We start from the raw sequence: 16420 nt of genomic DNA on the forward strand, positions 1-16420 counted from the left end.
GTTTAAAAGAACATGAAATTCCACAACAGCAGCACTGAATTCTAGTATCCTCAAAACTTACCATGCTCTTAAACTACCAGTTTATGCCTGTGGCCTTACTTTCACCTCAGTACATCAAAAAAGGTATTATGGCTTTATCACTCTGAACAAGCAATGATGTACAACAGCTAAATTACTTAAATTTAATCTAGTTTTAGTAGCAGGCATATGCAAATTGTCCAAACCTAAGAAAATGGATAGGAAGGGTTCTAATTGTTATAATACACAGAGAGCAACTACTCAAGTGTAACCAGTGTAAAAAGTTTTTAAAATAGATGAATATGTAATTGCTTGCAAACATTCTTAATCTCTGGTCTAGAGAGGATTTATTCCTCAAGAAAAAGAATCAGGTGTTTTCCAAAGATGACCACAAAGCCGTTATCCATTTCATAATAGAGAAGGATGCAATACTTCCTTCCTGTCATAGCTTCCTTTACAGTATTGCAACACCGTAACATCAGCTGTAATTGCAATCTGTTAAAATGCTGGCAAAGAAGGGACATTTTATCCCCAGAGTTTTGCCTCTGGAGGTTTACTACAGACATTTTTAAAATGGTTTCATCCTATGATAATGCAAACTTCCCCAAACCTTTTACAACTATTACCAAGGATTAGTTATGCCCATTTGTACAAACAGATTATGTGAAATCATTTGATTAATCTGTTAATCAGAGAATCCCACATGGTTTTAATGGCAAGACCATGAGACACTATTTCCTCTAATTTTTTCTAACAAGACCACAAAAAGCATAGATTCCCAGTTAAGACCACAACCACACTAGTTACTTCCAACAAAAAGTGCCCACTTCAAGAAGAGTTATAGTTTATAGTAATAACTACCTAAATTAAAAGCAAGTTTCTCACAAACAAAGACCAAAAAATGAAAAACTGTTACTTATCTGTTAATGGCTTATCATACATTCTTCTTTACCGATACACCACACCCGGCTTGGAGAAGATTGCATGTTATTTCTGGAGCTGTCGTCTTTCACAGGTGATATGCCATTAGGCATTTCACTTATCCAAATTAGAGGGCAGCAAGTAGGAAGGACAGCAACACACAAACATGCACACACCAGCCTCCGAGAGGCAAAAAGGTCCCAAAAGACAAATTCTGTTAATTGTCAGATTTGCGGCATCTTGAATCTCTAAGCAAGGCTCTTCGCATTCAAAAGATCCTTGGGACCATTACGTCTCAGTTTTGTCATCTTAAAATATGGCTCCTGGCCCCACTGTATGCCACTCCAAAGCTGGTATCTATTCTGCAACTCATACGCATTCTATTTTCTGTTGCCTCTCAAGTTAACTGGATGAAGACAGACAGACAGACAACAGGTCAGATTTCTGCAACTATTTAGGAGCATAAAGAGGAAGATGGACATTTTTAGTAGCGTCTGGCTCCCAAATGATTTGCCTAACCATGCTGGAACAGAGAACTGAATCCCTGATCTCCCACAACACAAAGGAGTTCCTCTAATTTTCCTTCCTCACTGTAGTATTTTCACTTCTGCTTCATAAAAAGAAATACAAGCCAAACTGACTGCGTTCAGGAGTGCCAAAGATTGTACAGTTATTTTGAAGAAAATAGTAGGAAAAACACTTAATATAATCTTTATGTATTTCAAGCACTGTTGAACTATAGCCTGGATTTAGTGTCCCATCTGATTCCAATTGTTTTCTTAAAGTTAATTTAAGTTAATAAGAAAAAATAGAAAACAGATAAATTTGAAGAGAATGCACTTGAATGCAAGACTTTATATCCTTGGTCCACATTCCATAGGTATATGATTTCTTCTAATGCTGCTTATTGACTACTATAGCTGAGAAGAGATGGAGGTAACTCATAGCGTAAAAAAAAAATCTAAAACAGCACTAAGTTTTTAAGAAATATTATTGCTGAAGACTGAAATTAAACATATACAATATATCCCTAGACAATAAAATCTGCCATGACAGAACTACAGTATGGCACAACAGCATAAATATCCATCTTTGATAATACTTAAAGACCACGGCAGCCGAATCTGGCCTTAAAATCACCCATATATGTTGCTGCGGAGGACAATGTTTTGACAGATATAATAACATGCCCCTATGTCACCAGAAAATTCCCTGCAACTGTCAAATAGCCAGTTCAGTCAATTTTCTCATTTTAACACACTAAGACACTAAAGCAGCACACATTACAATTAAGCATTAAAGTTTCAGTCTGCCTCACATCCAAAATGGATGTATGTTGTATGTAATCCTAGTTGACACGTTAAAGAAAAAATGTCTGGCTAGGTTGCTTTCTATCTCCTGCCCCAACTGAAAGGAAGGACAGGTCCATTCTCTCTCTCTTTTTTTAATTTGCAGGAGAATGGAGAAACAATTAAAAAGGCATTTTCAAAACAGACTATTCATTAGGACTTGATTATAGTTTGCTTTGCTGTGTTTCAAAACGTTATAGAGGATTTGAAACAATCTTGAGATTAAATGTAGCTTTGAAAATACACTATACACCTTGTATTGCTCTCAACTTTTGCTTGAAACAGCTGTTTTCAACCCTCCAATTCCTATGCCCTTCATTTTTCAGTGGGGAGGTGCAGCCCCTAATTAGCAATTTCAGCCATCCTGTCAGCTTTTTTCAGCTACTGTTTGCAAATCCCTTAGAACTACACTCCATAGCCCACAAGTATCTGATTAAAATTGGGCATTGTTTACATTCAAGCTTACACTCTATTAGCAGCAAGAACAGAACCATTACTGTCAACATTGTGTTTTACATGTGTCCCATAAAGAGCAAATCTCACTTTAGCCTAGAAAAAAAAAAATCGAAACTAACCTTCTCTGAACTAGTCACCTGCTCCATTCCTCTGACTATCCTAGTAATCCTTTACCGGACCTACCACTACTTCAATTCATCTTGGACACAGATGACTACAATCTCAGCCAGCCTTCTTCACTTCTATCTCCTCCAAAAATATTTCAGATCATAGGATAATTCAAGTTGGAAAGGACCTCAGAAGGTCTCTGGTTCAACCTCCTGCTCAAAGCAGCTTCAGCAAAGAGGTCAGACCATGTGGCTAAGGATTTATCCAGTCCAGTCTTGAAAACCTCCAAGGATGGAGACCACATGCCCTCTCTGGGCAGTCTACTCCACTGCTGGATTGTCCCCATGGGGAAAAGGCTTCCTTTATATGCAGTCTGAACCTCCCTGGTTTCAACTTATGCCCATTGTCTCTCATCCTGCAACCACGCACTACTGTGCGGAGCCCATCTCCGTCTTCTCAACGAAGAATCCTTGTAGGGTAGCATCTCGGTGGCCCTCCACTGGCCTCCCTCCAGTTTGGCAGAACCTGTCCTGTACTGCACTGGGGAGCCCAAAACCAGAGTATCTAGGTGTTGCTTAAGTAGCGCCAAGTCAAGGGGGATAGTCATTTTCCTCCCTTCTCCTGGCTATGCCCCTGAGCCAGCTGGCTCCTTTGCAGCTTTCCGTCCCCCAGGACACTTCTCCAGAGCTGCTCCCAGGCAGTCCATGACCAGCCTGGACTGCTGCCAGGGGCTCTGCCTTCCCAGGGACAGGGCTTGGCATTGGTCCAGGCTGAACCACACAAGGCCCATTCCTCCAGCCTGTCCTGGTCCCTCTGGATGGCAGCCTTGCTCTTGAGCACACTGACTGCTCCCTGCAGTCTGGCATCACCTGCAAACTTGAGGATCAAGCACTCCTTCACTTCCTTTATGCACCCTAGAATATTTTCTTTACAGCTGCTTAAAATTGGCACTTCAGTCATCTTGTGATCAGCCAGAACTCCCAGCTCCTTTTCTACTGCAGGTTTGTGGTTGGTCAGTTGGTTTGTTTCCAACTGCTTTAAGCCTGAAACTCATCATAATGTTTTTTCTCCCATGCATTTTTACTCATGAAGTGTTCAGTCCTTCATGCAATTTCTTAGCCTTCCTCTGTACTGATATACCAACAAGCTTTCTTCATAAACAAACATCATTACCTCTTACTATTTTGATTCATGATCATTATTTCCAAAGTGTCTGTGCCTGCTTACTTTAAGATATGATGCCTGACCTTCTTGGTCAAATCCACACCCTGATTACAGAGGACTAGGCATGCAGTCTAGCTGCAAGCTAGCGAGAAGAACATTCATATAAACTAAAAGGATGCTATTGTTTACAACCACAGCTGTATGCTGTGAGATTCATACCACATGGTATTGTATTATATATTAGTGCCCATATATCTAAAGAGAATAGCAAGGCTTTTCATCAGTACAGGACTTGGACAATGCTAGGGTGGAAGTCCAAGAGACAGAACCCAAAACCACACATTTTTATCACTGGGTCAAGTCCCAGAAAACAAAGGATATTAAACACATCTCATGTATTCAAATTGTAGCAATATGGAGTGATGCACCAGGACAACCATGGTGTGTAAAGAACAGCTAAAAAAAAATAGACAGTTTTATTTCTTCTTTTGATACATTCAAATATACTAAATACAATTATGAGAATCGTTTCAGGTATCTCAGGGAAAAAAAGAAAAGGAAAGAGAGAGCTGAGTTTTGCCATGTGCTCTGAAAAACTGCATAATGATACCACTGATCACAGACTCACCACTAATAAAAAACAGCCATGCATATATCTGTCAGGCTTCCAAGATCAGAGCAGACGTCCATTCCAGCATATTTCCATTGTAGGAGCTCACAGAATATCCAGTTGCCCTGCCCCCAAATGTCCCAACAGCTGCAACGCTAAATGGAGAACGTCTACAGGGACTAGTATTTATGCCAGATACGGAGCCACAGCTTATTTCAGAAAAGGAAAACTGTCTATTGATTAAAGCAAGCACTTGCTTGAACAGTCCTCTTGGCTGTTTCTCCTTCATTTTTCAGCCATGCAAAAGAACCCCTTGACTTCACTTGCTCTTTCCTATTCCCAGGACTGCTGCTCTGACCAGCATCCAAAGTTAATGAACATTTCCTAAAAATCACCTCTAAAGCTCTCCTTCCTTTTCACCCTCACGATTGCAGACTCCGATGGCAAACTCATCCCACCAGAAAATACAGTGCCTGAACTTTCTCCGAGTAGGTTACCATTGCAACGTCACAGAAATAAAAACATGCAGCATTCAGCGTACTGCTGAAGGGAAGAAGGCTTGCTGGAATTTTGTAATGCTAGACTGTTAAAAGCCCCCAGCTTAATCTTGAACTCATCTCCAACACAAACACCATTTGTTGTATAAAAACCAAGGTGATGACAGGAAAAAATGCGCAAGGACCCAAGGTTAGCATATCACTGCAGAGAGTAGAGGCATCCAAGAGGAATGAAGCCTTTTAAGAACACTCATCACAACCACCACCCGCAGAACAACTGGACTCTTGTCTGCGCATAAGAGCTTTGACAGTAAGTGACAGGCGCCATTTGCTCCGTCCTGTACAAGCAGGAGGGAAAAAGTGAGCTGCTTGAGATGTGCTAATCATAAAACTGGCAGCTAGGGGACTGAAACTACTTGTCCCTATGAAGGCTAGGCCTAAGCCAGCCTTGCTCAATTTTAAGGATCCCTATGTTTGAGATTACTCAAAGGTAATTACTCAAAGAACTGCAAGATAAGTGACATATGACTTCCCATACAAAACTCTTTACATGAAGAAGGTATTTATTTATATGTATGTGTATATGTATACACACATACATACACATATGCGTACAAAGGCAGAATATTTCTTCAGTAAGACTTTCAAAATATTTTCTGCATCAATATATAATTACTTATTTGAGTGCAGAAATCAAAATAACAGAGGCACTTGGCAATGCCGTTAATTAACATCCCCCACACGCTTACCTTTACCAGGCTTTTCCCTCACTTGAGAATAAAACTGAAATGTTTCTCCACAGATTAATATATATGTAAAAAGTTGCAGGAGAGGCTGAAAGCTTAAGACAAAACTCAGTATTCAAGAAGGGACTACAGTTTCCTGCAACTGTGATTCCCAATTCTCTTCTGCAGTTCTCTACTCCTAACCCTCCTCCCCCTTTTTTGAGCAACTTTTCGTATCTGATCAGATAAAGTTCATTGACAGACTTGGTTCTTCAGTTTGCCATTCTCCAGCCTCCAAAAAAAAAAGGTAAGTCTGATTTAAAGAAATTCTACATTTGGAAATCACTGTATAAATGAGTAAATCATTGTATAAATTCATACTAGAACTACCATTCTAGTAATGTTTGTTTTTTAAATGATGTAGCAATAAAAAGAGCCACTTCAGAACTCAAAAACATTTGCTTCTGCCAACTCCTACCATCTTCAGGAACTACTTAAGTGAAAGTAGCAGCCAGTTTTATTCCCTAAGGAAAGGGGCAGTTCTGAACATACAGGAAAAAAAAAAGAGATTCAAGTTGTAAAAAGCACAGGTAAGAAAAACAGTTCTGCATAACAGAACATACAAAACTGAAGCCCGCCTTACCCAGGGTAAGGCAGTCCCCTGCAGTACTGTTTTAAACTTACTAAATATGTACCTTCATAAAAGGGAAATTAAACACAAATGTTTGCAAACACAGTGCCATCAAGTGTTCCAGACAGATACTTCACCAAAAGTTCCAAATGATATGACCCGTTATTCAGTGCGCTTCCAATTACATTGTTGAAGTCATCTAGTTATTACCTTTTTGTCTTAGAGAAACTATTCTACTTAATTTCTGATAAACTAGATACTGAGGCATATATACGTGTACCTGAAGCAGAAGAGGAAGATACAGTTCGCAGATGCACAATGTCACTTAAAGAGGTACAATATTTTAGGATAGCATACAGGCAAGTTACTGCAAGTCCTGTGCAACTTCTTTTTATCTGGAAACATGAAGAAATAAACATAGAAAGCCCATGCATGGACAGACAACATGCAAGAGTCCTTATAAAGGATAGAGTACTGAAACAGTAAATGTAAGCAAACACATACCTTTGCAAAGTTACTGCACATGTGCACACACATACCCATACTCCTTTCAGTTTTACCTTTAAACAGATTACCAACCCCCTTCCCATCCATTCCAGGTTACAAAAAAAGGAATAGTCTTTTGTGAAAATATTTAAGTTAAGGGAGCTTATGAGTTCTAATATACACTTTGTATACGAACTCTTAAATCTTGTAGGAGTCCTTGAGATGTTATATTTAATGAACTGTAGTAGGTACTAAAGTTATCCTAGTCATTAATCTACAAATTACGAATAAAATGCAAGCCTGAGTTTCTGCAGCTTTAGCTTCCACCCATCACATCTTTTTATGGCCTTTAATTGCTAGACTGATATCTTGGCAGGTATGGCAAGTTGTACCTTCATCTCTTATCTCCTCTGAAGTAGATGAAGTTTCATCATGTTTAGTTTTTCATGCAGCACTTAAAAAAAAAAGTGACATAGCAAGATGCGACATAGCATTACAGCAACAGCAGCTTCAAACGAGAACAGCACCATCACTTGCACTAAAAGCTAGATAATAGGGCCAGAACAGCTCTTTCTAGTCAGTTAGGCAGACTTCCCCCTCACCCAAGAGGCATAGGCTAGGAGGTAACACAAACGAAAAAAGTGCCCAGGGATAAAAGCAGATGGATGCCAGAACCTAAGGAAGTGGTCCTTAAAACAAGGTTGTAAGTCAGGATCCCTTTGAAGGTTTCTTTTAGGATAGCAGTAACCTATGACTAGTTACTTTGGTTTCTTCTCATAGAAATGGAAGACTTCAGCTGTACAGCTTCCTCTGGAAATCATGTATCTCAGTCACGTTTATTGCAGCCAGCAACCAAAAGCACCCTGAAGTTGACTGAAATTCAGAATGGATATAAAAATCCTCAAGGAGACTTGTCAGGAGAAAGAGTCACAATGCCCAGGATGCTGCACTGTGAACAACAGACTTCAAGCTTAAATACATTTTCTGCTCGTGAACTGCCCTTTAAGTACACCTTCACTTCAATTCACTGCAACTACACAGCTACTTTTTTGACTGCTACATATTGTGCAAAAAATTAAGTAGGTATTTAAGCATTTCTACAAAAGTAAAAACAGCAGAATGCTTTGCTGCAGTAACCAATTCCATGGTACAGCTTAAGTTAGTTCTGATTTTCACAAACCTTGGGATTAGACCCTCAGTCTTGTAAGCAGTGCTAAAAGCATTATTTGCCTATGTTAAGTGGAAAGGCTGAACAAGAAATAGTGTTCAGCATTCTGTGTGCTGAATACCAGAGAATATGACAGAAGCTTGTTCAGCTGTGCAAGATATGTCAGAAACAAACTACACAGCGTTGGTGTTTCCCTTTGGGGTACAGTGGTATGCACCTTCATAGTCTATTGCTCTAGAAAATCCAAAAATACTCAGAGAAATAGCAACTTTAAAGAAATTGTCTCACAACACAGCTGAGAGTGTCTGCTTACCCTCCACAGCTTCTACAAGTCTAGGAAAAGGTTCTGGACAGCTCTCAACCAAGTTTTTTCCACAAGAGAGGTAACAGAACAGTGTGCATGCTTGTCATAAAGGCAGAAACATTATACTAGATGCAACATGGGGCTCCATCCTTCTCAAAAGACAGCTCTGTGCAAGCATCCATTTCAGATGAGTTGTGGATAGAGCCACTGAACTTCTTGGTTCCTTATGGAAATACATGAATATATGCAGCAGTTCATGAAATGACATGGGCCTTTTTGTACGTTTGTCATGGGAACAAACCACCAACACACAACATGATCCTCAAGTATTTATTAAGTAAGTGTTTACAAGATGTTTGACAGCACCTTAGGATAAATCATCTCATCATTTGGTACAAATTTTATAACTGACCTGTAGACATAGGAACGGACATTAAGACATTAAGTTTAGATGAGCTCTTTACATGGATGCCTTTCCCAAAACAGGTTTTCACAACACTATTTTCCCATGCAAAGTTTTGATAACAAAGTGGTAATTCTCAGTAAATCTATTTTCCACTTACAAAATAAACAAGGATCAAGTTCCACATCTTTATAGCAACATAGAAGCTGCCAAGTATCAGTGAACTCTTACTGAAAGAATTAACACTTTAAGAAATACCTGAAGTGTCTCCTAAAAATGGCTTTTGCCTTCTTACATGAAGGGATAATCACAGGGTTCATCATAACTGAGTACACATACATTGTTGCAGGCATTATTATATGATACCAGCTAGTCTTTAAACATTAAGCGTTCCATAAAGCTCAACAATAAGGAACAGTAAGTGCAACAACTCACTTAAAGCACAACATAAAACAATCTAGTTTGGTACCAAATGAGTTTTAATCCCATGACTCAAATGCACTTGAAGCGCATGACGTTCTCATTCCTCCTGGGTTGGTGATGCCTCTGCCTTCATAATTCTAGGAAATAACAGATACTAGTTTAGAACCAGTTTAACACCCACATTCAATCCTTTAACAAAAGCTATTAAAAAGCAATTTTACCCTTCTGCATACACAACTCACTAAATGTCATTAAACATCACATTTTAAGTAAAGAAGCGTCTATCAAACTTCTGTGCATTAGGTGTTTAGACTCTAATCCAAAATTAATGCATTTTTACCAGCCTCAGATTGTATCAGGTGAAAGATTAACCTTTCTCCAAGTTGTCAGAGACTTCTGTTCAAAGCCAAGCTTCTTCTATTACCCAAACAGTTCACCACAGCTTTGGGGAAAATTTTTCCTTCTCCACTTCTTAAGAACCACTGTCTGCATTACTTTCCTTTTTTCAAAAGGATTTTACTTGGGAATTAAGCCTGGTGACCTACAAAATTGTTCTTAAGTGATCAAATAAGAGCCTCCAGATTCCTTGTTCAAATTCACTATTATAAAATGGTCTTTTAAGCACGCAGTTTGAAAAAAAAAAAAAGTGATTACATACACATCAGGTTTGCTTTATTCCCCAGGAAAGAGAGAATAAACGTTATTGAACAACATGCCCGTGTTACAGAAGAGACCTATTCCAGCTGATACAGTTACAGTAGCATCCAGAACAAAACAACAGATACGAGCCATTTTTTAAGAGAGAACAGAGAAGTATGCCGACTATAAAAAGTAGAAAAACCAGCTTTAATAGTCAATTTAAAAAAAGCTGAATAGGAACATGCAGTTTGTTAGAATCACTGACTTCAAAAGGCCTCAATGAAGTGATTAGAAGCAGCAGCACCACCAACAGGACGAACAAGTATTTATAATGTGGCCTTTGCCCTAAGCGTTAAGGATTAAAACGCTGAAAGCTATTTGCAACTGTTTGGGGCACTTCTGGCAGGGTTAAACTGAAAAAGAACTTTGTGTCCTTTTCAAGAACTTCAAGGTTAATGATGTCACCAGCTGTAAAGAAAAACAAAATTGAAGAGACTGAAGTTGCAAGCAATGATTTTCTAAGGTTCTCTAACTAGGAGTTGATTAGAAAAAAAGTTCCTGATTCTCAAGGCAGGGAAGGGAAGGACTTTTCTGTTCAAAAGTGAGTGGACCAAGAGTCACAGCCAGATTTTGTAACTCAGAGGTCAAGGACACAAAGGACAAACTCCACCCTCACTCAGAAGTGACAGACTTCATGAAGTGCTGGGAGATCAAACTCCTTGCAAAGATTAGAGATGTATCTATGAATCTAGATTCAAAGGTTGATGAGATCCACCTCTGGAAACAATCTAGATAAAAAGAGTCTTTGAACAGAAACATACAGAAAATCCAAGAGAATGGCTGCTAGAAATTGCATTTCCACAGTAAAATGGAAATAAAAGCTTAAGTATGTAACTGAGGTCCCCTGAAGACCTCAAAGGAAAAAAGTCAGCTATGATTAGGTGACTTAATAGATACACCTAAAACACAGCACTGTCACTAATTATGGGATGCAAAAAGATAATTCATGAATGGAAGATCTGAACTTTAGAAACTCCATCTTCAGAAATGATATAAGCAAAGACAAGCAGCAGTACTTATTTCCCCAGTAGTCCTTAAGATAGTATTACATTTGGAACGCAAGTGACATGATAAAATTCTTAGAAGCAAGAGATCAAGACGCTTTTAACAAAGGCACCAAAATCCAAGTAGATAGAAACAAGAAATATCAAACAGCAGTTAAAAAAAAAAAAAGCACCGAAAATAGGAGCAGGCTTGCTCAAAGATACATGCCTTGCATCAAAGCTAAAGAGATTAGCATGCATCTTACATGGATTCCTTAAAGAAAGCTTTTTCAGTTCCATACTGCAAACTACTGGGACTCACTACCAGGACTCAACTGAGCAAAAAATAAAGCTACTCCCTTCCCCATAAGGTGGCATATCACAAGGGCCAGTTATTTTCAATAATAAAGGTTTTAAACAAGCCTTCAAAGATTATCAAAGATCAAAGACCCCTTTGAACAAGGAAACAAGATCAAGAACAACACTGTAAGCCTTTCTTCCATGCCTGTGTAAAGGCTCTCTTCTCCAAAGAGGCGGCCTATGTATAATCTTTTGACTTTCTGTCTTTGATCAAATCCGCCTAGCTAGGAAGCAGCCACCGTTTATAAGAAAGCAGTTTCCATACAGGTAGTGTAAGATGAAGTGGATCTTGGGTCACTGCTTCCCCAAAGCTGCTACTGTAACTTTCCACAGTGCAATTAATAATATTTAAGTGAATCATTAGCGCTCTGCTTGTAAATGAAGGCAACTGATGCAATGGTGAAGAGACAGACAAAAGCTATTAAGTCTTGTGGGCAAGCTGGAACCACCCACCCCCAGCCAATAATTGCATAAGAGAGTTTCAAGACATCTGTACGCCTACAAGAATGATGCAGACTATATTTTACAACTGTTTTACATCATCCTGTACCTAGTTATACATACACATAGCTCTAGCCTACACTAAGCAAGTGAACTACAGCAAAACAGCTCTGAAGCTTAGCTTCTTAAAAGTTCCGATCAAAGCAGCATAAAAATATACAGTCAACCTCAGGATGGGGTTAGGCTGAAGAAAAAAAGAATACGAAAGCAAGTATTAGACATTGGGAACAAAAGAGTCCCTTTCCATTAGAGGTGATACTATGTTAGTAGTACGGCAAGAACTTAATTCAGAATTCTGTAGAAACCTTTTAAGTGTGGCTCAGTAACCAACACAAGCGGCCCAAACACGAGTCCTCTGAACTGAGGAACAAGTTTTGCCATTAGTGCTTGTCTGTTCTCCTTCAACTCCTTTATGTCTTACTACAAGCACAAGATTTATAAGATCTGTGGAACTACAGCCTCAGGACACATTTACACAAACCTTTTCTCTCAGAGAGATTCTTGACACTGCACATCAAGACTAACACAGCTATTAAGGCTGCGCTGTACAAGTCAGTCAAAGAAGTTATCAAAAATGAGTTTCAGAAATACCATGAGCATTTAAGATGCATAACTAAGGTGACGGAAACCATTTCAGTCAAAACAGTTTCAGTGGCACTAATTTGAATATATACAGCTAAACATGCTTTTATACTGACATAGCAAAATTTTAAAAGCCAGTACTTGAATTAGCTTCCAAACTTACTTTTCGGGTATCAACTGATGTAAAGACATTTCCCCTTGGCACAGTAACACCAGTTTCACGAACACTAAAAGCAATTTCTTCTAGCCAAACTGGAACCTCCTGTTGAGCCTGCATGATCAGAAAAGTGAATTTAGAGACCTTGATTACTTTACCAATTCACATTAAGAGTTCTGCAATTACACCTGCAGCCACTTATTAAAGTCCCAAAAAATAAAAGAGTGAGCACAGTAAGATTTGAAACTTACATCTGAAAGCACTTTAACTAGAGATTGTGCAAGATGGCCATCTGAACCATTATCAAAGAAAGAAATGGCTTTGCCTGTATTTCCACAACGACCAGTTCGTCCAATTCGGTGTACATACTCTTCAATGGTGGAAGGAAGATCGAAATTAATAACATGCTGAACATTTTCTATGTCCAGGCCTCTTGCTGCCACTGAAGTTGCCACAAGAACTGGGCATTTTCCAGATCGAAAATCCCGAAGAGCTACTTCTCTCTCTCTCTGTTCCCTAGCTCTACAAAAAAACAAAGGTTAGAATAGATGTCAAAAACCAACCCTCAAAAACCCACTGTAATAGTAAGACGTAAGCTAAAGAGCAAGTAAGATTCACACACAGAAGTATAAAATACCTACCAGTTTAGAATTTTCTGATTTTAACTGATTCACAGTAAGATACATAAAGAACTTCAACCTAAGCCTCTAGAGAAATTACGTTTCTTAAAAAAGAAACATATATTAGGACTATTTGAACACTACATGCATGGCCCACTTAGAGGTAACGCAATTATCTCAAAGATGAGCATGAGGAAGTGAAGTGAGAAGGAAGGGTGCTAAGGCAACTGTTAGAGAATCAAGAAAAGGGGAGCAAAGACAACAGGACTTTATTTTCAAGGATTTAAGTTATTTCCATGCTTTAAACCAGACATTCAGATATACCTACAAAGGGTGCTCTGTCATAGATATATTTCTTTAAATTAATTTTTGTGTCAAGGCAGCAATAGCTTCATGCAATTACAGATGACAGTTATGTATCACCTCCTCCCTGAAGGGCCACTTCTTTACTGATAAGTTTCTTCAAGCCATAGTTAGAAGCACTTTCACTATGCTTTGCAGCAGGGACCCAAGAGAGCAAAGGCGAAGTCTACCTTGCCTCCTGCACAGGACATTTATCAGACATCCCAAAAAGTGGCCAGCCAAGAGTATAGCATTTGCATTTGCTCACCCTCAGGAGGGCAAGAAACATTGGTTTGCTACATTTGTTTTTTCTGTTGTTGTTTTTAAACATTAAGTATTTACAGATTAATAGTTACATATTGTAGAGCAGAGTTTTACAGATGCCTTTCTGTTGTCCAAATCAGAGGACAAATTTAAAAAAAAAAAGAAAAAGAAAAAACAGTACTCAGTTGAATCCCAAACAGGCCATTTAGTTTACTCTGGTATGACTGGTATCCCAGAGAACAGCAGTTAAGAAAGCCATCCTAACTAGCTTCCAATTTAAAAACTGAAGTAAATCTCAAATCAGTATAATTCACAAGTTTAGCAGCTTGCATGGACCCAGTTACCCTTAAGTGTACCTTAACTTACAGTGTAATAATTCTAACGAAATGCATAGGAGCCTCCTCCAAAAGTCAAGTTCTGCAATAGCAATTCAGCTAAGTATTACAAGTCAGCTGAGAACAGAACGCCAAATCTTCTCAAAACAACCCTTCACATACACTTGTGGAACTGACAGGGCACAGGATACACACGAATGTTTCGTATCTGTATACTACGACGATTTTAACATATCTACAAACTAAATATTCTGATGTTCCATGAGAACGCTGTCCAAACCACTGTTTTCTTGACAAAACTTCAAAGTCTCTTCCTCCAGTTAAAAGATGAAAAATATTGCAAAGTTGGTTTTCAGATGGTGAATCTCAAAATTCAGTTTGCTTACGTACATTTTGAAGCGTAAACAACCACCATGACACTGCATGTTAGCTCATCGCTTAAGAGATGGACACTCTTCTTAGGTGGGCTTGGACCTGGAATTATTGAGTATTTGACCTTAAGTTTCTCAGTGTTGTATACCTGACCAAATGCTACTGAGTAACCCACAAACACAAGTTAGAAACATTCTTTTTAGGCCAGTCTCCTTACAAATACTCTGCAAAGTCCATGAACACATCAAGGAGGCAGATACGACAGCATGTCTGCATGATACATGATTGGACTTATCTTGTCACCTCTGGCGAAGCCTGTAAGACAGAGTGGAAACTCCATACCTGCCACCTGAATTCCTTAACATCGTATCAAAAAAGCACCCCATTAACACAAAAAGATCTTTCTTAATCACAACGTATGATGACAAGAAATACATACAAGCCATGTGTTCTGCTGTATTTATTACATTCTAATTTATTTAGCATTAAGTTTGTCCACTTCTTACAAAGGTTCTGAACAAACATTCATTTAAGCATACCAAGCAAACCAATACTGCTCCATGCACCAGGCAAGTTTCTTAAAAGGCTGCTCATCCATTATCAAGATCTTGATGATGTATTTACACAGACACATTTGTGCAGTTGTGCCACTTATGACTCAGATTGAAAACTGCCCAGAAGAGTAACACAGGCATCCACCTTAACAACACAGGCAAGGATATAGTTTTGGTTTCTCTGTATTTGCAATCAAGGGATGGACAGATGTGGAGCACATATCAAAAAGCTGTTACTAACAAAAAGATTATTTGCCAGAAGTGGTCCTTGTCCAAGCAGCATTCTTATGCACCCAAAAATGCACCAGCTGAAAGTAAGTCTCCTGTCCTTCGTATTCCACATCTGCTGGACTACAAGTGCTGGATGCTTCAGCAGTACAGGAACTTGAACACGAGAGGAACATGTGGGTATTCAAATACCAGGCAGAAAGCTTTCAGAGTGAGGCTACAGCAACTTTAAACCTGGGTAAAATATGTTCTGATAACCAAAACTGCTCAAGTAACTCTATAACATGTTCTGCTGGAATCCACTACGCTCCAAGTTGCGTACAAGTAGCTATGTCTCTCGGACTACTAGGTATTCCCCTCCAATTCAGGAACTGCTCTGAAAGGCTTAGTAATGTGAATAAAAGACACTCTTATTGATATTCATGTCTGTCTTACACCTTATGTACAGGACAAATCTAGCAAGTTAGTCTTTTTATTCCAGTTAAGCTTTGAGAAGAGACTTCTGTCATAAACTTGGGATAGGTCCTTGCAGTAATCAAGCAGGAAGTCTAAAGTCACTCTTCAATCAAGGTCAAACTAGAACCTCTTCTCTTAAGGAGTAACTAGGGTTTCAAAGAGAGCCCTCAAAGTAGATTCCACAGACAGATCCAATTAACTTAACGGGTCCACAAGAAAAGCCATGTGTGGAAAACAAGCAGGTCAGGAGGATGCGACCAGGCTCTTCTCACTAGCGGCCAGTGACAGGATGAGAGAAACCAGACAAACACACACAGCAAATTCCACTTGAACACAAGAAAACATTGTGAGGGTGTTTGAACACTGGAACAGGTTGCCCAGAGAGGCTGTGGAGTCTCCACCCTTGAAAACATTCAAAACTTGACCGCAGATGGTTCTGGGCAACCTGCTTTAACTAACATTGCTTGAACAGGGTGGTTGGACCAGATGATCTACAGAGGTCCCTTCCACCCTCAACTATTCTGCGATTCTGTAGCAGCAGAGAGCTGGTGGGGTTCAACTGGCTATTGGCCTTTGCCAGCTTTAAGATAATCAAGCATGAAATATCTTGCACAAGCACTTCTTTGGCTAGCTTACTCAGAAATCAAAACTAGCAGCAATTAGTGATAACTGCTGGCCCTGCTCTGAGCAGGACGTTGTACTAG

General features: G+C 39.2%; 1 protein-coding gene across 5 annotated transcripts in view; it reads right to left on the reverse strand.

The window, feature by feature from the left end:
* Window positions 1-8754: 8754 nt before the first annotated feature.
* Window positions 8755-16420, reverse strand: part of LOC138064044 (probable ATP-dependent RNA helicase DDX4) — a 48247-nt gene continuing 40581 nt past the window's right edge. For all 5 annotated transcript variants that reach the window (XM_068924741.1, XM_068924743.1, XM_068924745.1 and 2 more), the window contains 3 exons: window positions 12797-13067; window positions 12552-12659; window positions 8755-9400 (listed from right to left, as the gene is read on the reverse strand). In XM_068924741.1, the coding sequence (XP_068780842.1) occupies window positions 9320-9400; window positions 12552-12659; window positions 12797-13067 (460 nt within the window). In that variant the 3' untranslated portion in view covers window positions 8755-9319. The remainder of the gene's footprint in view (window positions 9401-12551; window positions 12660-12796; window positions 13068-16420) is intronic.

This window comes from Struthio camelus, chromosome W (assembly GCF_040807025.1).
Source record: "Struthio camelus isolate bStrCam1 chromosome W, bStrCam1.hap1, whole genome shotgun sequence".
In the NCBI taxonomy this organism is placed as follows: Eukaryota; Metazoa; Chordata; class Aves; order Struthioniformes; family Struthionidae; genus Struthio; species Struthio camelus.